The sequence below is a fragment of the Cricetulus griseus genome, chromosome 5 (assembly GCF_003668045.3).
Source record: "Cricetulus griseus strain 17A/GY chromosome 5, alternate assembly CriGri-PICRH-1.0, whole genome shotgun sequence".
Taxonomy (NCBI): Eukaryota; Metazoa; Chordata; class Mammalia; order Rodentia; family Cricetidae; genus Cricetulus; species Cricetulus griseus.
In genome coordinates, this window is record NC_048598.1 from 68,294,590 (window position 1) to 68,316,811 (window position 22,222).

The 22,222-nt window shown below is 48.5% G+C and overlaps 1 protein-coding gene across 2 annotated transcripts in view; it reads left to right on the forward strand.

Annotated features, from left to right (window-relative positions):
- The window catches only part of Steap3 (STEAP3 metalloreductase), a 43,606-nt gene that overhangs the window by 17,349 nt on the left and 4,035 nt on the right, over positions 1-22,222 (forward strand). For both annotated transcript variants that reach the window (XM_027417788.2, XM_035445663.1), the window contains exons 2-4: positions 3,209-3,708; positions 5,670-6,197; positions 14,492-14,656. In XM_027417788.2, coding sequence (XP_027273589.1) covers positions 3,217-3,708; positions 5,670-6,197; positions 14,492-14,656 — 1,185 coding nt within the window. In that variant the 5' untranslated portion in view covers positions 3,209-3,216. The remainder of the gene's footprint in view (positions 1-3,208; positions 3,709-5,669; positions 6,198-14,491; positions 14,657-22,222) is intronic.

Sequence of the window (22,222 nt, forward strand, 5' to 3'; positions counted from 1 at the left end):
TGGCTGCCCTGGATTTTCTTTGCATAACTGCATAAACCAGCTGCATTGGTGCACACCTCTAATCCCAGCACTCAGGAGGAATTAAAGGTTATCCTCCTCTATATAATGAGTGTGAGGAGAGACTGTGCTACATGAGACCCTTTCTCAAATTAAAAAAAAAAAAAAAGCTGGGGAAGTGGCTCAGAGGGTAGAGATCTTATATAGTGCAAGCGTGAAGACCTAAGTTCAGATTCCTAGAACGTACATTAAAGCCGAATGCATTGGTATGTGCCTGGACTCCCAGTGTTCTCGTGACAAGGCAAGTAGCAGAGATGGGAGAATCCTTGGAGCTTACAGCCCACCTAGCCTGTTGTGCACAGTAGTGAACAACAAAAGACCCCCATCTCAAATAAGGCGGTAGGTGAGGACTAACATCGAGGTTATTCTCTGACCTCCTCGTTTGAACTATGGGGATGTGCACACCCTTTCAACCTTTTCATCCCACCCCCACAACAGCTCTCTCTCTCTCTCTCTCTCTCTCTCTCTCTCTCTCTCTCTCTCTCTCTCATGTACTCACAAAGGTTAAAGAAGAAACAAACCCATAAGTGGCCAGAGGATGTAGATTAGTGTAGAATGAATTGGAGCCTTAGTGTGTTCCAATCCCTGCATTCATCCTTAGAGTGTGGACACACCCGATAATAACATGTGGGCATCCCTGGAGTGTGGACACACCCAAGGATAGCATGAGCATCCCTGGCAGTCTGAGGTTATCCTGGGTTCTGGTGGGAATCTGCCTGCTTTTCCTTATAGTATGTATTGTAATTTGTAAGGATAACTTTGCCCAAAGGTCCATGACCACTTAGAACCTGAAGGGTTGGCATAACCCATGAGAAAAGGCTAGGGCTATTGGCGGCAGGACTGTCCTTATTCCTGCCTACCCAAGAGCAGGCAGGAGCTGGCACGTTGGTTATACTTCAGCGCCAAAGTTGCAATCCGTGTTTTGGCTTTTCTGGGAAGTGAGATGGGACAAGGAGCCTGGCAGAGACCCAGAGGGGACTGGGTCATCCCAACCACAGTGCTCTTTTGTCTGTAGCTTGGCAGGGAGGTGAGTAGATCTGTATGCAGGCTACAGACCTAGGTCTACCAGCTGCAATTGGATCCCCTCTCCCTCTGTGCCCTCAGTCTATAAATAGATCCCATATCAGGGGCCAGGCACAGCTAGAGGCCAGACCAGACAACTCAAACTCTTACCTCCACCAAACACACAGGCAGCAGTGACTTCTGGGCCTCTCAGAACTCCAGGATGTGTGCCAACCACTCTGTCCTTCTCCATGGCTGTCAGACCAGTGGCAGGCCTTGTGCTTGGGTGTGGCCATACCCATGAAGAACTGTGAGGGAGGGGCTGGGGAAGTGTATCAGTGGGTAAAAAGCATTTACAGTGCAGGCATGAGGATCTGAGTTTGAATCCTCAGAACCCACAAAAAAGCTGGATATTGTAGTGAGTGTCTGTAACCCCAGCATTCCTATGGGGAGATGGATGGGAAGTGAAGACAGAAGTTCCCCGGGCCAGCTAGCCTGGTATGCACAGGAGAAACAACAGATCCCATCTCAAACACGGCAGAGTGAGGATCAACATACAAGGCTGTTCTCTGTCCACACATACACAGACTCACAGCTGTGCACACATATGTACAACACACACACACACACACACACATACACACACACACACACACCTGTGCTAGTGGCCTGATTTAGTTGCCAAGACCAAGGGTTTCAAGCTTTCCTCCTGCCAGTTTTCATATGTTGATTTTGTAAGGTTTTGCACAAAGCCTTCCCCAACCTTATTCTCTGCCCTATTCTTCTGTCTCAGCAATTTGAGAGTAGAGATGGAAGACACACTTCTGTCAATCCAGGCTTCTGAGATCATCAGGTGGTTAGCAAATGTAGACATCCTAGTCTTTGGGGTCAGGTGGGATGCCCCTCCCCCACCAGGTTCTAGGTGGCTGAACAGAGGGTTTCCATTGCCAACCTTCAGAGCGCTTGCCCTGATTCCCCCTGGCTCATCTCTAATCTCTAGGGCCTAAGAGGTGCCTGGCATTGATGCAGAGGGGGCTGCTCCTGCAGCCAGTGCTTTCTCAGTACTTATGACACCTGTGAGTGTAGATGTGCCCAGCCCTGTTCGACTTACTTCTGCAACCTTGTAAGGAATGCACTATTAATTATTTTAATTTGTATGTGCATGTGTATGTGCATGCATGCATGCTTGCACGTATGTATGTGTATAGGTCAGAGATCAATATCAGATGTCTTTTTCAGTCACTCCCCACCTTTTTTTTTTTTTTTTGAGGCAGGGTCTCTCACTGGGACCTGAAACCAATTTAGCTAGTCTGGCAGGCCCATGGTTCCCAAGGGATCTGCCTGACTGCACACAGATAGGAGTATATGCTACCACACCTGACTTTTGTACATGGACTCTGGAGATACAGACTCAGATCCTCATTCTTATGTGGCAAGGACTTTATCCTCTGAACCATCTCCCCATCCCAGGTCATTGCTACCTTACCATTCTTCTCTGTAGAAGCAAGTACAATCAGTATCAGCAACCGTCATGGCAACGTCATAACGTTGTCCATTGTGCTGGAATTCTGGCTTCTCAGCTGGTGAGAAGCTTCAGCCAGATTCCTTTCCCATGTCCTCTTAAGTTTCCCTGTCTTCTTTCTTTCCCTATGTCTGTGTGTGGTATGTGGAGGCCCAAAGCTGGCCTACATCCCCTGTTCTCCACCTTACTCAATGAAGCAGGGTTTCAAGGTGAACCCAAAACTCACCAATATGACTAGTCTAGCTATTCAGCTTATTCCAGGAATCCCCTCTCTTTGCTTTCTGAGTTCCGTGCCCACCCAGCATTAATGTGGGCTCTGGGGATCCAATCTCTAGTCTTCATGCTTGCATGGCAAGGGCTTTACCTGCTGATCCATCTTCCCAGCCTTCATTTTCTGTCTTTGCAGCCTTCCTCAGCGGGCAGGAGTCTCCCCACTCCCTGTGCATACGTGTTCTCATCTGGGTAGGGGCTGCTCTTGCTCAGCTTGTCGCCTGTGTTTGCAAATGGAATATTTAGTAATATCTGCTGGATGAAGGCCTGACCAGCCATGTTTGACACAAGGTGGGAGGTAGTGGACCAGATACCCTGGGAGCCCAATAGTGACCAGGTCTCTGACTTCTCTTACAGCCACCACAATGTCAGGGGAGATGGACAAGCCACTGATCAGTCGCCGCCTGGTGGACAGTGATGGCAGTCTGGCTGAGGTCCCCAACAAGGCTCCCAAAGTGGGCATCCTGGGCAGTGGGGATTTTGCCCGCTCCCTGGCTACGCGCCTGGTGGGCTCTGGCTTCAGCGTGGTGGTTGGCAGCCGTAACCCCAAACGCACAGCTGGCCTCTTCCCCTCTGCAGCCCAAGTGACTTTCCAGGAGGAGGCTGTGAGCTCTCCACAGGTCATCTTTGTAGCCATGTTCCGGGAGCACTATTCCTCACTGTGCAGTCTTAGTGACCAGTTGGCTGGCAAGATCCTAGTGGATGTAAGCAACCCCACAGAGAAGGAGCATCTTCAGCAACAGCAGTCGAACGCCGAGTACCTGGCCTCACTCTTCCCTGCTTGCACTGTGGTCAAGGCCTTCAATGTCATCTCTGCCTGGGCCCTGCAGGCTGGCCCAAAGGATGGGAACAGGCAGGTAGGTGCTAGGGGATGGCAGCCAGCATCCCTCACATCGCTCTAAAAGTCTCATCTTGACAGCAGGAAGTCGAAGCTTGGAGACATTAATGAGCTTAGCCCAGCACTGGTGAGTTGGGATTTGAACCCTATTTATATGGATGTGGAATCCATGGTGGCTGTTGACTTGGGAGTTGAGAAGGAGATATTTTGGGGTTGCAGAGATGGTGCAGTGGGTAAAATGCATGCCATGCAACCATTAGAACATGTTTAGAGCCACATAAAAACTGTATATAGTAGTTGTAATCCCAGCACTGGGGTGCAGAAACAGCCAGATCCCCTAGGGCTTGGTAACCAACCAGTCTAGCCAAAAAGGCAAGCTTCCAGTTCAGTGAGAGACCCTATTTCAAAAAACAGAATGGAAAGGGATAGGATAAGACACCTGACTTAACCTCTGCCCTCAACATGCACACACATATGTACTCATATGTACCCACATGCCTACAGTCTCACAAACACCACACACAACCAAAAAAAAACCAGAACAAAACAAAACAAAACCAGACTCCATACCTGTGGTAGAATGTCCACCAATAAACCTATCCAGAGCCCAGCTCTGAGAGAACCTAGAGGTACCTGGCTATTCCTCACTGTGTGACCTAGATGTGGCTGCACCATGGCACTTTCAGGTGGGCCCTAGACAGGTACAGTGGACAGGTTTTTATATGGTGCTCTCACTTCCTTTCTGTTGCTGGGATAAAACACTGCCTGAAAGCAACTTAGGAGGCAAAGGGCTTATTTCAGCCTACGGGTCACATGCCATCACTGGAGTAAATCAGGGTAAGAACCTAGGCCTCTATGCTATTTATGCAGCATCACTGCTGTACAGGGAACTCACTCTCAGCCAAGAAAGTACAACAGAAACCACAGAGGTTTACTGGCTCATTCAGGCTCATGGCTAACTAGCATTTTTACACAGCTCAGGATCACCTGCCTAGGAATGGTGCCTCCCACAGTGGACTGGGCCCTCCTGCATCAATTAACAATGAAGAGAATCCACCACAGACATGCCCATAGGCTCATCTGATTGGTGCAACTGCTTAATTGAAGCTCTCCTCTCAGGTGACTTAATGGCCTTGTTTACAGAAAAGCTGACTGGGACAGAGGGCTTGGAGGGGAAAAAGCAAGAGGACTTGCTGGAGAAGACCCTCAACTGGTCTTAGACTCAGGATCAGGAAGCAGGAGGGTACACCAGGCTGATTTGACAACCTGCATAGGTACCAAAGTCAAAACCAAGGTTCTCAGACCTTAGTCTGTTTATCTGAAAGATGGGTCTATTAGTGCTGACCTATAGGCTGTGCAGGAGCCTGAGATCACTCCTCAAACAGATGTACTGCTGGAGACTAGATAGACCTCAGCTGTGTCAACAGGAGTCCTCAGGGTCCTTGGGGACCCAAAGATACCAATATGTCTTCCACTGGAGCTCAGGAGGTGCAGTGGACTTGCAGGCTGAGATGGCAGGGCAGGCAGGGCTGGGGACTGAGGTCTCTGTGGAATCAAGGGATAGCACCATAGAGAACATACTCTGCACTGAAGGATGCATCCACAGCTGCTCTGCCTTGCAGTGGCCACATGCAAGAGGCAGTCACTGAACAGTCAGTCCTCAGAAGCAGCTGTTCCAGAGGCAACAGGGGTTGCTGGACTGAGCATCTGCCATGACAGTGATATCATCAAGCCAGCAGGACACCCACAAGGAGAGCTTTGTCTCTGCATCTCTGGGAGAGTCTACAGGACTTCCATTCCCAGATCCCTGGCGTGAGCATCAGAGCCATCTTGCATTCTTGGTTGTACCATCGGTTGGCCACTCACTGGTGCCTGCCCCTCTGTGCCTCAGTTTCTTCAAATCACTGACCCTGGTGGTCACCATAGTCATGCCCATACCTGTGACTCTCGCCAACTTTGTCCCCCTCTTTCTTCCTACAGGTGCTCATCTGCAGTGACCAGCTGGAAGCCAAACACACCATCTCAGAGATGGCACGTGCCATGGGTTTCACACCCCTGGACATGGGATCCCTGGCCTCAGCCCGGGAGATAGAAGCCATACCCCTGCGCCTCTTCCCTTCCTGGAAGGTGCCCACCCTTCTGGCACTGGGGCTCTTTGTGTTCTTCTATGCCTACAACTTCACCCGGGATGTACTGCATCCGTATGTGCGGAAGCATGAAAACAAGTTCTACAAGATGCCTTTGTCTGTGGTCAACACCACACTACCCTGTGTGGCTTATGTGCTGCTCTCCCTGGTATACCTGCCTGGTGTGCTGGCAGCTGCCCTTCAGCTGAAGAGGGGAACCAAGTACCAGCGCTTCCCGGACTGGCTGGACCACTGGCTGCAGCATCGCAAGCAGATCGGGCTGCTCAGTTTCTTCTTTGGGGTGCTGCATGCTCTCTACAGCTTTTGCCTTCCTCTGCGCCGCTCCCACCGCTATGACCTGGTCAACCTGGCTGTGAAGCAGGTACGATCCACCACCTCCCCTGCAAGCTGTCTGGGTACCATTGTGACTGTCCTCACTCATGCAGAATTAAGCAAGGCAAGCAAGGCCAAGGGAGAGAGCAGGTATAGAAGTTCTTGAGCACAGAGATGGAAGACACAGCAGGAAGAGAGTGTCACTGTGTGTGTGTGTGTGTGTGTGTGTGTGTGTGTGTGTGTGTGTGTGGCGTGTGGTGTGGTGTGTTGCTGCCTGTAAGTGCAGGTATGTTCCTGCCATGGAGCACTTGCAGAGGTCAGAGTTGGTCCTCACCTTCTACCTTGTTTGAGGCAGGGTCTGTTGTCTTTTCCCTCTGCTTTCCCTGCTGTCCTTCAAGTTTCTAAGACTCTCCTGTCTTTACATTCCTTCTCTCCACAGGAGTGCTGGGACTGTAGCTGTGTACTACAGCATCTAACATTATGTGGGGTTGGGGGATCTGAAGTCAGATCTTATGGCTTGCCAGCAAGCTCCAGATCTACCCATCTCCACTTCCCATCTTTGCATCCCTGGGATTAACATGTGTGTGTGTGTGTGTGTGTGTGTGTGTGTGTGTGTGTGTGTGTGTGTGTGTGTGTGTGTGTGTGTGTGTGTACCTGAGTGCATGTGACCTCATGCTTTGTGCTTTGTGGCAAGCACTTTACCCAGTGAACCATCTCCCCAGCCTATGCCCAGCTTATTCGTGGGTCCTAGGATTCAAACACAGATCTTCACACTTGCAAGACAAGCACTTTACCAACTGAGATGCTGCCTTAGCTCTCATCTTTAACTGCAATGAGGTCTTATTTACTCATTTAAGAAAGCCATATGGCGCCACTTTGCCCAGTGGGTTCTTGAACAGTGGAGGTCTTTGAGCCAAAGGAGTCAGAATGGTGGCATGAGCAGGTGGCAGTGCACACAAGAGTTGCCCACTGTGTTGCCTCCTTTCCCACTCAGTTCTCTACTCTTAGCCCCAAGTTCAGGACTCTATGTGTCTCCGCTTTTCTTTTTCCATATCAGCCTGGGGCCCATATAGGACATCAGTCACCCAGCAGGGTTCAGCCCAGTGCTAACAAAGTTCATCTCACCCACCCTCACTCCAGCTCCACCCTGACATGCTCACCTAGGGACACAGAGTACATGGGAGTGAGGTCACACCACTGCTGGACCACAGGTCTCCACCCCTGCCCACCTCAGGCACCTGGTACCACCTCTGTGGGCTCAGGCTTTGCTCAAAGAGGAAGCAACAGACTCAGGCAAGGGAGTGAGGAGCTGGCTGGAACTAAGAAGTGAAAAAAAAATAATAGTCACAAGTTCTTCCAAAGGAGCTCACTGTGTTCCAAGCATACTGAAGAACTGTATATACCCATGGTGGATTCATCGGCTCCCCTCCCCCACTCATTCCTTAGAGCAAGTGCTGTGCTATACTGATCTTTACAGATGAGAAAAACTTAAGGCTCTGAGAGGGTGAGTAACTAGACTGAAGACACACAGCAGTGTTAGGATCCACAACTGACCGTTCTATACCTGAGCCGTGCTGGTGCCCATATTACTTTCTACAGAAAAACAAACCAAATTAACAGTTGAGTAAATGATCTCAGAATTTGAGTCATTCGTTCGTTCACCGGGCACTCATTCCATAAGGCCCTGTTGCCACAGGCATGAGTAAAAAAAGGCCCATCTTGTCCCTGGCCTCAGCTGGTGTGGGGTGGCATGGAGGCCTGAAGATCAGAACCCTTCTCATCCCCCACCACTGACTAGAATCCCAGACTGTGGTCTGGGGTTGGGGTGACTCAGCCAGTAGAGTGCTTGCATGGTATGTCTGAAGCCCTGGTTGGAGTCCCAGCACCACATAAATGTGTGTGTGTGTGTGTGTGTGTGTGTGTATGTGTGTGTGTGTGTGTGTGTGTGTACACTTGCAAGCAGGAAGTTGAAGGCCATCCTTGGCTACTTAGTGAGTTAGAAGCCAGCCTGAGCTACATGAAACCCTGTCTCAAAATCAAAATAATAAAATAGTCACTATAAATAATCAATACAAATAAAACAATCACTATAAGCCGCAAGTCCTTTTAGCCTCAGGGTCCTACTGCAAAAGTCATTGACATTTCTTAGTGTTAATGGTTTTGATGTTCTGTACTGTTTTTGCTGTTCTTGTTTTACTGCAGTAGGGAAAAAACCCAGGATCTCCTTATAAACTAAACAAGTACTCTACCACAGAGTTACATAACCAACCCCCCTCTTTTCTTTTCTTTTGTCTTCTTTTCTCTTCTCTTCTTTTCTTTTCTTTCCTTTCCTTTCCTTTTCTTTTTGTTTCCTTCCTCTTTTTTTAAAATTGAGACAGGGTCTCACTAAGTTGCCTGGATTATCCTTGAACCTATCTGTAGCCTAGAAGTTCTGATCCTACCGCCTCAGCTTCCTAAGGTAATTGAGATTACAGACCTGCAGCAAACCCACATTGATGTTTTCTTCTACAAAAGGTGAGCTCCCTTGGTGTGGGAGCCATGTACTTCAGGGGCTTCAGACATCGTGTCCTGCCCTGTAAATAGCGATGTAGGGCTCCAAGCCCTCTCTGCTCTGCCGTGTGCTCTGCCCTCTCTGCTGAGTCAGCAAGTGTAGAGCTGAGGAAGAAAAGGCCCACCCTCACCCAGCACACAGAGGAAGCCACTGCCTCCTCCCCAGCCCCAACTAATTCCCCTTTTCTGTGTGTATGTGCATGCTCACTGTGTGCAGGTGCACATACATGTGGGGGCACATAAATGTGTGTGCCTGTACATGTGGAGGCAGAGACAACATAGGCTGTCAATCTTAAGTGCTATCCACCTTAGGTCTTGTCCTTTTTGCTTGTTTGTTTGTTTTATATTTTAAGACAAGGTCTCCCACTCCCTTGCCTGGAACTTGCTAAGTAGGTTATGCCACCTGGTCAGTGAGCCTCAGGGATCCACTTGTCTCTGCCTCCCCAGTGCTGGAGTTACAAGCACACGTCATCATGCCCAGCTTTGTCATGTGATCCAACATTGTAGCCACTGATTTCACCATCTTCCCTCCCTCTTAATCTATGCCATTCTCTGCATTTTCTGCCTGGCCCAGACCCTTCTGGAGTTATATTAATTCAGTGCTGTCTTCTCACCAACTTCATGGCCCAAATGGCACTGGTGAATTGTCTCACTCCTAGAGGACATAGTCTGTCCCCTAAAGGGGCTTAAGCTATTTTGCCAGATTCTCAAGGGGAGAGCCATGCTAATGGAGCGTGTCTGAGGTGACACTCAGAGAAAGGCTGGCAAATGCCAAAGCCTGACAATGATGAGCCAATTCAACCTGGATGTGTTTAGGCAGGCGACTGGTGGATCACTGATCGGCTGCACCTTTGGGTCCCAGGCCTGGACACTGTTGGGGAATGTTGTATCCAGCCCCTGAAGCCTTTCTTGCAGGAAGCAGCCACCCTTGCCTGCTCTTGGCCACCTCAGACAGTGCCTCTCTGTGGCCACTGCTCACACTGGCTGCTGCACAGAAGGCCTTGTGGGAATAGGGAGAACATTAACATTAAGAGGAACACAGGAAACTCCTCTGAGATTATCCTGAATCCCATGGCAGTGCAGACTGGGATGCCAAGGCCTTCAAGATCATGTTTGAGACAACATCGTTACTATTTCTTTTTTATTTTATTTTATTTTGGTGTATTCCAGGTAACCTAAGGTTTTGTTTTATTTTATTTTAGAAGCACTGTTACTTATATATCAATCCCCCCATTCCCTCACCCTCCCATTCTCCCGTGCTCCCCACCAACCTCCCCCAACCCACCCCCCACCCACTCCCCAAGGATAGTGAGGCCCTCCATGGGGGACCATCAAGGTCCATCACATCATTTGGGGGAGGGCCTAGACCCTCTTTCTTGTATCTGGGCTGCAATAGTATCCCTCCATAGGAAATGGGCTCCCAAAGTCCATTTGTGCTCTAGGGATAAAGACTGGCTCCACTGTTAGAGGTCCCATAGACTGCCCTGGCCTCCTAGCTGGCACCCACATTCAGAGGGCTTAGTTTGGTCCAAATCTGGTTCCCCAGCTTTATGACTAGGGTCTCCATGCTCTCACTAGGTCAGGTCAACTGTTTCTGTGGGTTTCTCCAGCAGTCTTGGCTCCTTTGCTCATCCCTCCTCCCTCTCCACAACTGGATTCCAGGAGTATGGCTCAGTGTTTAGCTGTGGTGCCTATTTCTGCTTCGATCAGCTACTGGATGAAGGCTCTAGGAATGGCAACCAAGGTCATCATCAGTCTCATTATAGGGGAAGGATATCAAAGGCAGTCTCTCCACCACTGCCTAGATTCTTAGTTGAAGTCATCCCTGTGGATCCCCTAACTTTTCCCCTGTCCAGACCTCTCTCCAAACCTGTACTGTCTCCCTCTATCAAGGCATCTCCTTCCTTGCCCTCCTCTATTCCTCCCCTGTCTCAGTCCTCCTGTTCTCTCCTGTTCTCCTCCCTACTCCTCTTCTCCTCCTCTCCCCTCCCCCACCTCCCGATTTTCTCAGGGGTTCTTGTCCCCCTCCCCTTCTTCAGGGAACCATGCATTCTTCTCTTGGTGTCCTCCTTGTTTCCTAGTTTCTCTGGTGGTATGGATTGTAGACTGGTAGTCCTTTGTTCTATGTCTAATATCCATATATGCTGGGCAGTGGTGGTGCACACCTTTAATCCCAGCACTCAGGAAGCAGAGGCAGGCGGATCTCTGAGTTCGAGACCAGCCTGGTCTACAAGAGCTAGTTCCAAGACAGCCCCTAAAGCCATAGAGAAATCCTGCCTCGAAAAATCCGTCCCCCCAAAATAATAGTATCTATATATGAGAGTATATGCCAAGTTTGTCTTTTTGTGATTGGGTTACCACACTCAGGATGTTTTCTTCCAGTTCCATCCATTTGTCTTCGAATTTCAAGATTTCATTGTTTTTTTCCGCTGAGTAGTACTCCATTGTGTAAATGTACCACATTTTCTCCATCCATTCTTCAGTTGAGGGGCATCTAGGTTGCTTCCATGTTCTAGCTATTACAAACAATGCCGCTATGAACATAGTTGAACAGATGTCCTTGTTGTATGAATGTGCATTCTTTGGGTATATGCCCAAGAGTGGAATTGCTGGATCTTAAGGTGGACTGATTCCAATTTTCCTGAGAAACTGCCATACTGATTTCCAAAGTGGTCATACAAGTTTACACTCCCACCAGCAATGGAGGAGTGTTCCTCTTTCTCCACATCCTCTCCAGCATAGACTGTCATTGGTATTTTTGATTTTAGCCATTCTGGCTGGTGTAAAATGGTATTTCACAGTTGTTTTGAGTCATTACTATTTCTAACTGGTGTTGGCATGACTTTGTGACTTCTCTGTGCTGTTCTTGGAGATGCATTTCCTGATTAGTCAGAAGTTAAGGTCAAAAGCAACATTTGACCCACAGGCAGCTTTCCCCCTGTCCTCCTCACTCCAAAGCTAACCAGCATGGGACCACTGGAGAAGAGATGAAACTTAGCTGACTATGGGCCTGGGGAGAGTCATTTAACAAAGTTCTTGCCTTGCATGAGGATCTGCGCTCACCCAATCCCCAGAGGCCGTGTAAAAATGCTGGGAATGATGCCCTGTGCCTGCCGTTCCAGCGCTGAGGAGGCAGATCCCCTGGGGGGGTTCCTGACCAGCAGAGACCAAGTTCCATATTCAGTAAGAAACCATCTTAATAAACAAGGTAGACAACTCCTGAAGAATGACACCCAATGTTGACCCCTGGCCTCCACACTCATGCACTCATACCATAAATGTGACAATGATCCAGATCCCCAGACATGTGACCTGCCCTTCCCTCCTCATCACTGCAGGGGGGTGGAGCATCCATTTTGCAAGCCACTGTTAACTATACTGCAGTCATGCACAGCTGACTTGTGATATTAGCCACCTGAGCTCAGCGAGCCGATGAGTAATGAGTGAACAGCAGAGCTTATGGAGATGACTCGCTTCACTAACACCACCAGCCATGAGTCAGTCTTGTTCGGGCACTGCTCTAGCAGGGACCTGTACCCTTTGTAGAGTTAGACCTGTCTCTCCCTGCTGGCAAACGCTGTTCCAGCTGGTTTTACCACATCGTGATTACCGGCCAAAATCCCAGCTCATTTGGATTTGTCAGATAAAGAAACCGGTCCCGAGATGGTGTCTAGGAGTCCCACAAGGCTAGTTAGCGGTCAGGAAAGAAGCTGGTCTCCCAACTCCTGGAACTTTGTGGCCTTCACACACCAGTATGAAGAAACCTGTCCTAAAATAATACAGAGTGGGAAACTGGGGATGCAGCTCAGCCGGTAGAGTGTTTGTTTAGCATGCACAAAGCCCTGGGTTCCATCCCAGCAACGCCCACAACCTGGCAGTGTGACACAAGCTTGAAATTATGCACTTACTTGGGAAGTGGAGGCAGGAGGATCAGAATTCAAGGTCATCCTTGACTACAATGTGAGTTGGAGGACAGCCTGGGCTACATGAGGCCTTGTCTCTAAAAACCAAACCAGGCAACCTTTTTCCACTCTACAGGCAGAGTGGCCATAGATGGTATTTTTTTTTCACTTCTTTAGTTTCCTTTATAAGCTTTGTAGCCATTTTTGCTTAACCCCTGGATTCATTTTTAATATTTTATTCCAGTAACAGGCTTACACAAGTTTTTTTTTCTTTTTTTTCTGCTGAAGTAGTTATACACACACACACACACACACACACACACACACACCACCGCTGAGTCATTCTGTAGCAGAGGCAGAGAGCAGCCTGCTTAGTCCTCTTTCCTTGGGGAGGCTTTCTTGCTTTTCTGATGGCAGATAAAAAGGACTAGTATTCAGGGCTGAGCTGGGAAATGATGACAATGACAGTCCTAATGGAAGGACCTTGATTCCAGTTCTTCTCCAAGCAGGTGCTGGGTCAGGGAGTGCCAACAGTGGGGCGTGGGGTGCATCTCAGGGCTGCAGAGCATCCCTGATGGATGTGTCCTTGAAGCTCAGTGGGAGTCACCAACATCATAATGGCCAATGTTCTCATTCTTTGTAGCCAAGGGCTCAGCGCACAGTAGGTACTTTCTAAGTGCTTGCTGAACTAACCTGGTGAGGGGATGTCAGTCTGTTGCCTGGCAACAATTGGGCCAGAGCTATGTGCCTCAGAGAGAAAAGGACACATGGAAGGAAAGGGGTCTGGGGGCTTTGAGTTTGGAGATTGGGGCTGGGGGTGGGGGGAGTAGCATTGAGTGTTATTGTGTGTCCTGAGTGCAAGCCAGTAATGAAGCAGGTTGGGAAGGGTCCAGGTGAGACAGCTGGGACAGGAGGGAGCTGGGAGGGGAGGCAGTTGGCAGAGCTATGAGTCTATAGACCGAGGGGGACGCAATCCTGAAATGCTACCTTTCCACTGCCCTGTACTGTGGGGTCCAGGAAACAATGCGGTACAGCCATGCTTAGGGAACATGTTGATGGGAGTTAGATATGAGAGACTCTCAATGAGTAGCCCAGGCTAGATTTGCACCAGTGACCCTCCTGACTTAGCTTCCCAAGTTCTGGAATTACAGACATGCATCCCCAGGCTGAGGGTCTGTATATCCTGGGACTCTCTGATCTCTTACCTTCAAGCTGAGATTGGCCACCAGCCAGTAAGGGAGCTGTGACTTTAAGAAACCAACTCAATCTTTGTCTCTTGTTTCCTTGATCCCTAAAATGGGCACATAGTGCTGTCCATTTTAAGGGGACATCATGAGATTAATGATTTTTTTTAAGATTTTATTTATTTAGTTAGTTATTACTGTTTTTTTCAAGATAGAGTTTTTCTGTGTCCTGGCTGACTGGAATTCTCTGTAGATCAGACTGGCCTTGAACTCACCGAGATCTGGCTGCTTCTGTCTCCCAAGTACTGGGATTAAAGGCCTGTGCCACCACCACCTGGCTTAAAGATTTATTTTTAATAACTTCTGTATGTCCATGTATGGGTATGTGTACATGAGTGCAAGTGCTCTTGAGGACCAGAGGAGGGTGTCAGAGCCTGGAGTGGGAGTTACAGGTGGTGGTGAGCTGTCAGACATGGGTGCAAGAGCAGCAAATGCTTTTAACTGCTGAACCATCTCTCCAGCCAGTGTGGCTTTCAAATACCTGGGGAGCACTTACAATGTACCTCATACATGCTAGCTGTCCAGCAGAGCATGAACATAGCTGTGGCTTTCTCTTGTCCTTTGCTGTATTCACATGCACTCTGGGGTGACACAGGCTCTAGGGTGCCAGCTTTTGTTGATCGTGGTCATGGTTTTTCTTTTGCCAGGTCCTGGCCAACAAGAGCCACCTCTGGGTTGAGGAAGAAGTCTGGCGCATGGAGATCTACCTCTCCCTGGGTGTGCTGGCCCTGGGTACGCTGTCACTGCTGGCCGTCACCTCACTTCCATCCATTGCCAACTCACTCAACTGGAAGGAGTTCAGTTTCGTGCAGGTAAAGCAGATTCCATTCCCCTTGAGAGCCAGCTGAAGCTTGGCCCTGGTCCGCCCTGGTTTTGTGCTCTATGAACTATTTCAGCTTAGATCCTGGTTGTAGCAGGACACTGGGTCAGGTAGAGAGGACTCCCCGTCTTGTAAGGTCTCCCACCCTACTGATCCAGCTTCAGCTTGACCAGGGCAAGTTAATCTTCCTGACCCTGAGAAGTCTACCACATCTGACAAGGATGGAGGTCAGGGCATGGAACCCTGGGCTGAACTTGCTCAGGGAACATGGTGCTTTCATACAGAGTCATTGCAGGATCCCTGTGTATGTGGAAGGCAGTGAGCTGTGAGTGAGCTTAAAACTCCTCCACCAACACATAACCTTCATCTCAACCCCACCAACACACACACACACACACCCTCAACTCAATCTCACCAACACACACACACAACCCCCTCATCTCAACCCCACCAACACACACACACACACACCCTCAGCTTAACCTCACCAACACACACACACACACCCTCAGCTTAACCTCACCAACACACACACACACACCCTCAGCTTAACCTCACCAACACACACACACACACCCTCAGCTTAACCTCACCAACACACACACACACACAACCCCCTCAGCTCAACCTCACCAACACACACACACACACACACACACTCAACTCAACCTCCACTGACACAGACACCCTCAACTCAGTCTCCACCAACACACACCCTCAGCTCAGCCTGGTGCTCTGTTCCCCTGTGGGGCAGGTGGGAACTAAGTGTGAGGACTGTTGTGTGGTGGGATGAAGTAGTGTTTCCTAAATGGTGCTGTTTCTTGGACAAATCCAGAGAAAAAGGTATGAAGACTGGGGTGTCACTTACATTACAGGTAGATTACTTGCTAAGCATGTGCAAGGCCCTTGTTTAAATCTCTGTAAGATAGATGATAGATAGATAGATAGATAGATAGATAGATAGATAGATAGATAGGACAGGCAGATAACTAAATAATAGATGATAGAGATAAATAGATGACATATACATACATACATACATACATACATACATACATACATACATACATACATACACACACAGAGTGGATTCATGTTGGTATAGGTGGATGGATGGACAGATAGATGAATGAATGCATGGGTGAACTGATGGTAATAGATAGACAGATGGCAGTTCTCCAATAAATAAATTATGGATTTACTTCCTGTAGGAGAGTCACAGTAGGCCTTGGCATATCAGAGATTCTAGTGTGGTTTTACACACACAAACTTCTGATAACCGGATATCTGTGAACACTGTCACCTCCATTCTGTTTCTCAACTAATCCTGGGAACACTCAGGGAAACAAAGCTGCTGGGAAAGGGTCTCCTTGCAGTTTTCAAGGCAGTGGACACTCTAAGCATATACTGTGTGCCAGGTGTCACTATAGGCCTGGGGTCAAGGTGAGCAGAGATTGATTGTAAGGGATGCAAACTACATGGGGGACATCTCAAATTCCCTGGGCACCCCCAATGTTCTTCAGAAAGTACAGGAGGGTCAGTGCTGGCAGACCAACTCATCCCTTTGGTGGATAGAGGCTGACTCATCTTGGCTCCTGCCAGTTGTATTGTATCAGGGCAGAGAACAGCTATATCCACCCCCACTGTCAACCAAAATCTGTAGCTTCTCTGTTCAACAAGGACTCAGAGGGACAGTGACAGAATACTGCTCTTATATAACCCAAATTAATTCTTCGTGACTGGGACCCTTAGCGTACCTTAGAACCAAACAGTTGTGGCTGATTTCTAAAGCATGGCTGCCAATCTCCAGGGCTGTGCTTCTCCTCGAAGGCCCCTGGAGGAGGGCTCAGGGCTGACACATGCAGGCCTAAGAGGGTGGGGAGGGAAGGAATTTTCTTGATCTGCCACTAATCCCTGTTTGTCTCATACCCAAATCTCGGATTTTTCACTTCCCGCCTCAAGTATCCTGGGTATGTGGTTTGGCCACAATTAAAACAGGCTGTGGGTCGCTTCCCTTTCCAGAAAGTTCTTCCCTTAAGCAGCTGTAGATTACATGTTCCGGTTCTGGCTGCTGGAAGAAGCCTATGGATTTGGTTTTGTTAGCAAAAGCTGACTGGGACTCCAGAAGTCATGTTTTGCTTTACATATTGAAGCGAGTAGTTTCATTTATGGGGGTCTGATGCCTGCACTGTAGCCCCAGAAACCTCATGCTCCCTCTCCCAAGAGCCCCAGTATGGAGGAGGGTCTGCCAGGGACTCCGAAGTCAGTTCCAGCACCACCTGCTCTGTGGGTGTGGGCAGTCCACGCCCCTCCCCCTAAGCCTTATTTTACACTCCTAAAAAATGAAATTAATGCCATAAGAGAAATTTTTGTGACGCATGGTGAAACATTATAGGTGAAAGAAAAACAGCACATTGCTGCTTTTCTTGGGGTATCTGGTCACAGCCCCACTATCTCTGATAAGCACCAACCACCACCTGTTTCTGTTTTGATTTTGGAGACGGGTCTCACTGCACTACAGAGACTGGCCTCAAACTCTTGGGCTCAAGAGATCCTCCTAGCTGGGACTCCATCACCTAATTGCTACTGTCTCTCTGTGTCTCCCTCTCAATTCTGTGTCATACCTGGCTGTACCCTGGGCGTGTGTAATGCATAATGGACCTCTTATTGTCAGCCACCATCAAAAATGTCCATAGCAGGGGGGCGAGGGTAAAGCCACAAAGCACTTCTAGAGAGATCAGATGTCAGACCGCCCCGTTACCAAAGGTCTAAAGATGCTCAGGGACAGTCTGGAAGTCCGGGTGACCCCTAAATGTGCATGCTGCCCTCCAGTGGCAGGAACACAGAGTCGGGTCCAAAGTACCCATTGGCCTCCCTGCTCCATCAGACATGTCTCCATGTTTTGGAGCTTCAGTCTCATCACTTCTACCTGTAGTAACCCAGGACCATGACAAGAATGTCACGGATATGGGATACATGGAAAATATAGGCTTTCTGTGTCCAGTAATAGCTGGGTTTTTTTTTTTGCAGATTTTTTTTATTTGAATTAGAAACAAGATTGTTTTACATGACAATCCCAGTTCCCTATCCCCTCCCCTGTCCTCCCCTACCACCCCACCCCAACTAAAACCCTACCTATCACATATCCTTTCTGCTCCCCCTAGATGGTGAGACCTTCCATAGGGGATCATCAGAGTCTATCGTATCCTTTGGGATCGGGCCTAGGCCCACTCCCGTGTGTCTTGGCTCAGGGAGTATTCCTCTATGTGGAATGGGCTCCCAAAGTCCACACCTATGCTAGGGATAAGTACTGAACTACTACAGGAGGTCCCGTAGATTTCTGAGGTTTCCTCACTGAAACCCATGTTCCTAGGGTCTGGATCAGTCCCATGCTGGTATGCTGGGATATTTTTTAAAAATTAATCTATTTATTTTACATCCCAGCCACAGCCTCCCTGCTCCATCCTCTCCTTCCAGTCCCTTTTCCCCACCCCACCCCCACTTCCCCAATCCCCTGCCTCTTCCATCTCCATCTGGGAAAAGGCAGGTCTCCTATGAGTATCAATAAACATGGCACATCAGATAAAGACTAAACACCTCCCCAAGTATTAAAGCTGGACAAGGTGACCCAGTATGAGGAGTAGGGCCCCCAAAGCCAGTAAGAGTTGGAGACAGTCCTTGTTCAGCTGGGAGATTTTTTTAGGGAAGCTCTGGCCTTCTTGACTCCTGTCAAGTTCATGAGCAGTGAGGAACCATTGGATTTAGAAACCTATTGGTGTTCCGAAGAGCCTGGGCCAACCCCTGGGCCTAGAATGCTCTGTTTAGCTGAGCTGAGAGCCATTGGAATAGTGATCCCATTAAAAGACTCCTTATGCCTGAATTTAACCTTTTATTTCCAAGGTGATTTGGATATTGTTTCGTTTTATTTAGTTTGAGGGGCAGGGTCCCATATAGTTCAGGCTGGCCTCAAACTTGAGTTGCATAGTCAAGGAAAACATTGAATGCCTGCCTGATCTTTCTGCCTCAACCTCCCAAGTGCTGGGGTCACAGGCATGTACCATCCATCACACCCATTTCTGTGGCACTGTGATGAAATCTGAGGCTTTGAGCATGATAAGCAAGCATTCAACCAGCTGAATTATACCTTCAACTCCTTGTTTGTTTGTTTGTTTGTTTGTTTGTTTGTCTGTTTCCCTTTGGAGACAGGATTCCTTGAAGCCCAGGCTAGTCTCAAATATTTATATTTGAGATGACCTTGAATTTCTGATCCTCCTGCCTCTGCTTCCCAAATGCTGAGATTACGTGTGTGCACACCAGTCCCTGATTATGAAGTGCTGGATCCTAGGGACTTGTACATGCTAGACCAGCAATGTACTCCTGAGCTATATCCCCAACTATTCACCATGGGTTCAAAGTTTTCAGTTTGTGTTTGTTTGGGTGTTTATATTTGGCTTCGGCTGTATTGAACCCTCCCTATTCACTTAAACCCCATAAGATTGTGGTGTCTAGGGGTCTTCAATGCTCCTGTGTAGAAAACCCCAGGTGCAGCTCTGAAAGCCCAAGTTCTGACCTTGCTCAGTGCTGCCACTGCCTGAAATAATGACAAGGACCAGCCTGACCCACAGTTGGTGAGCAATGGCCAAAGCGCCTTCATGCTGTAGTACTTGAGTGCCAGCAGGAGCCACAGCTAACAAGCTTCTGTGTAATAAAAATGTCTCTAGCTTGGTGTGTGTGTCTGGGGGTGGGGGTTATTAATGGCCTTATGACAACCCTTTTTCTTTTAATTTCCTTTGGTTATTGTAGGGTTTTTAAAAATTGTTCCCAAGGACAGAGAGGATTTTAGGAAGAACAAATTCTCTGGAAACATCCGGGCTTCCCAGCAGGATTGGAAAATCTAAAGCCTTTCTGGCTGTCAGCCCTGGCTAGAAACTACTAGCCCAAAGTTGGGATTTCTGCCATGTGTATCACGAGACTCAATAAAACAAAGAAAAGAGGGACTATGAGGTTCTGGCTGTGGGTGGTGGACCCTGGAAAGGTCTCCATGCTGGGCCAGCATGTTCATCCCTCAGGCTTCAGATGGAGTGCTGCAGACAGTTGCCCACAGGGGTCACACACGGGCAGTCCAGGGCTTCTCACTGGAAGAGAGCTGGGTCCTCTGTGAGGCTACCATCCTAGCCTCAGTGGATTATTACTGCTGCATCTCAGAACGCCTGTGGTCACACACGGGTCCAGTGATTTTTTTTTCTGAAGAGCTAGAGCTGGGCCCTCACCAATAAAACAGCATGGGCACTAGGGCCCTGCGTGGGTTCTTCAACCTCCAGCTAGAAGGGTGTGGGTGAGAGGGTTTCCAAAATTAGTGGCTTAGTCCTGGTGACACATTTGTATCATCTGCTGAACTCTGAAAAACAACAGATGACTGAGCTCCACCCTAACCTAGTTGAATTTGAATTGCCAAGGGCAAGGCTGATGCTTTCATGTTTCCCCCAAGCTTCCCAGGTGATTTTGACATTCAGCTTCCACTTGAAACCAGCCTCTGATTAACCAGTCCTTAGAAATAAAATCAGATGAAGAGAGATGGGGGTAAGGGGGTTGCTCATTGAATTTGGGTGTTTTATTTGGAGTTTTAAAAATGTAGTGGGAGCAAGGCTAGGAAGATGGCTCATTGGTTAAAATGCTAGCCACACAACTTGAGGACCGGAGTTTTGGTTTCTAGAACCCACATAAATGCTGGGTAGGCATAGTGGCCTACCTGTAATTCCGACTTTAGAACAAGATAAGATGGGAACCCTAAACAAGATAAGCTAGTGAGACTAGGCTCATTAGCAAGCTCTGGTTTTGATTGAGAGACCCTGCCTCAGTAAATAAGGTGGAAGAGTGATCATGGATGATAACCAACATCAACCTCAGGCCTCCACATGTGCACATGCACACGCACACGCACACACACAGAGGAGTGCATCTGTACTCACACACACGTGTGACTCACACACACAAATGGAAAAAGAAAAAGAGTGTTCCCAGGCAGCTACCCATGAATACAGTGTGCAGCATTAGAAAATGCTTACTGGAATGCTTAACTGGAACAGCACAAGCAAGCCTTCTGAACGATGCTCTTTCTCCAGCTGGAACTCCCCATCCTGGTTTTTCACAAGAGCAGGTACAAGTGGCAAGAATAAGGTTCACTGCATGATTAGCCCCATCCATTCATCTTTGTTATGTTTTAGTTTTGCTATGCTGTGGATGGATCCCAGGATCCTCCACATGCTAGGTTAGGCAGAGGCATTACCACTGAGCCAGCCCCCACCCCACTAGACCCAGGTCCCTTTGAGAATGGAGTCTGAGGTGAGCTCACACAAGGCGGCATCTCTCAGCCAAGGCCCCAACTCTATGCTGACAAGCCTGGCTAGGAAGAAATCTAGGAAGCTAGTTGCAGCCTTTCTAGGAAACTCCAAACCAATGTCTATGGGGCACCAGCCATATGAATGTGTAGCCACTTTAATTTAAACAAGCACAATGGCTCCTTGAAGAAAATATATAGTGCTATTTGCTTGATGATGACCACCATGTATCTCCACAGCCTAAATCCTCAGTGGCTCCTAGTGGTCACAGAGTTCATCCAGAGATGTCCAGAGCTCTCCTCTTGCCCCACACAGCACATGATACCCCACCCATGCCTCGATAAGGCTTGCTGTTGTAATCCCCTGCTTCTTACTGAGGCTGATAATGTGTTGTGCTCGGGACCACCGCCAATCAAGCCCAGCAGGCATGGCAAGATCAGCATCTCCTATCTGTGGTCCATGAGAATACAACCTGGGCCAGAAAGTGGTGGTGCACACCTTTAATCCCAGCACTTGGGAGGCAGAGGCAGGTGGACCTCTGGTTCAAGGACAGTTTGAACTTCAGAGCAAGTTTCAGGATAGCCAAGGTTACACAGAAAAACCCTGTCTCAAAAAACAAAAGGAGGAAGAGGAAAGAGAAAGCAAGAGTCCAGTGTTCATTGTCTTCTCTTGCCTGGAAATGACTTGCAAATGCTACCTATACCTGCAAGGGTGGAAGCCCATTATAAGAATGCTCAGACATTTGAGTCTGGACTGTGATGTTCCTAAGACTGCAATATCATTCACTTTTTCCAAGTGGGAAGTTGGAAGTTAGTGCTGGGCAGGAAGGAGATGATGCCAACAAAGAACATCTTGGTGGTTGTGTGAGGCTTTCTATACAGGGCCAGGTCACCAGACCACAGGCTCCTGGAGCCCCCTTCACTATTGATGCTGAGTCCTGTATGCAAACGAGCAAACTACCTTGTGTTTCTCTATCATCTGTCTGTCTGTCTGAGACAGGGTCTTACTATGTAGCTCTGATAGTCTTGAACTCACAGAGATCTGCCTACTTATGCTTCTAGTGATGGTATTAAAGGCTCATGCCACCATGCCCAGCTCCTTGTGTTTCTCTGTAAGACAATTTATAACGAATTCCCTTTTTAATTCATCCTCACCTCAGCCAGGTATTATCTGTAAGATTCTGGTTTGGATTTGCCAGCAGACCTGAAGTCCAAACACCA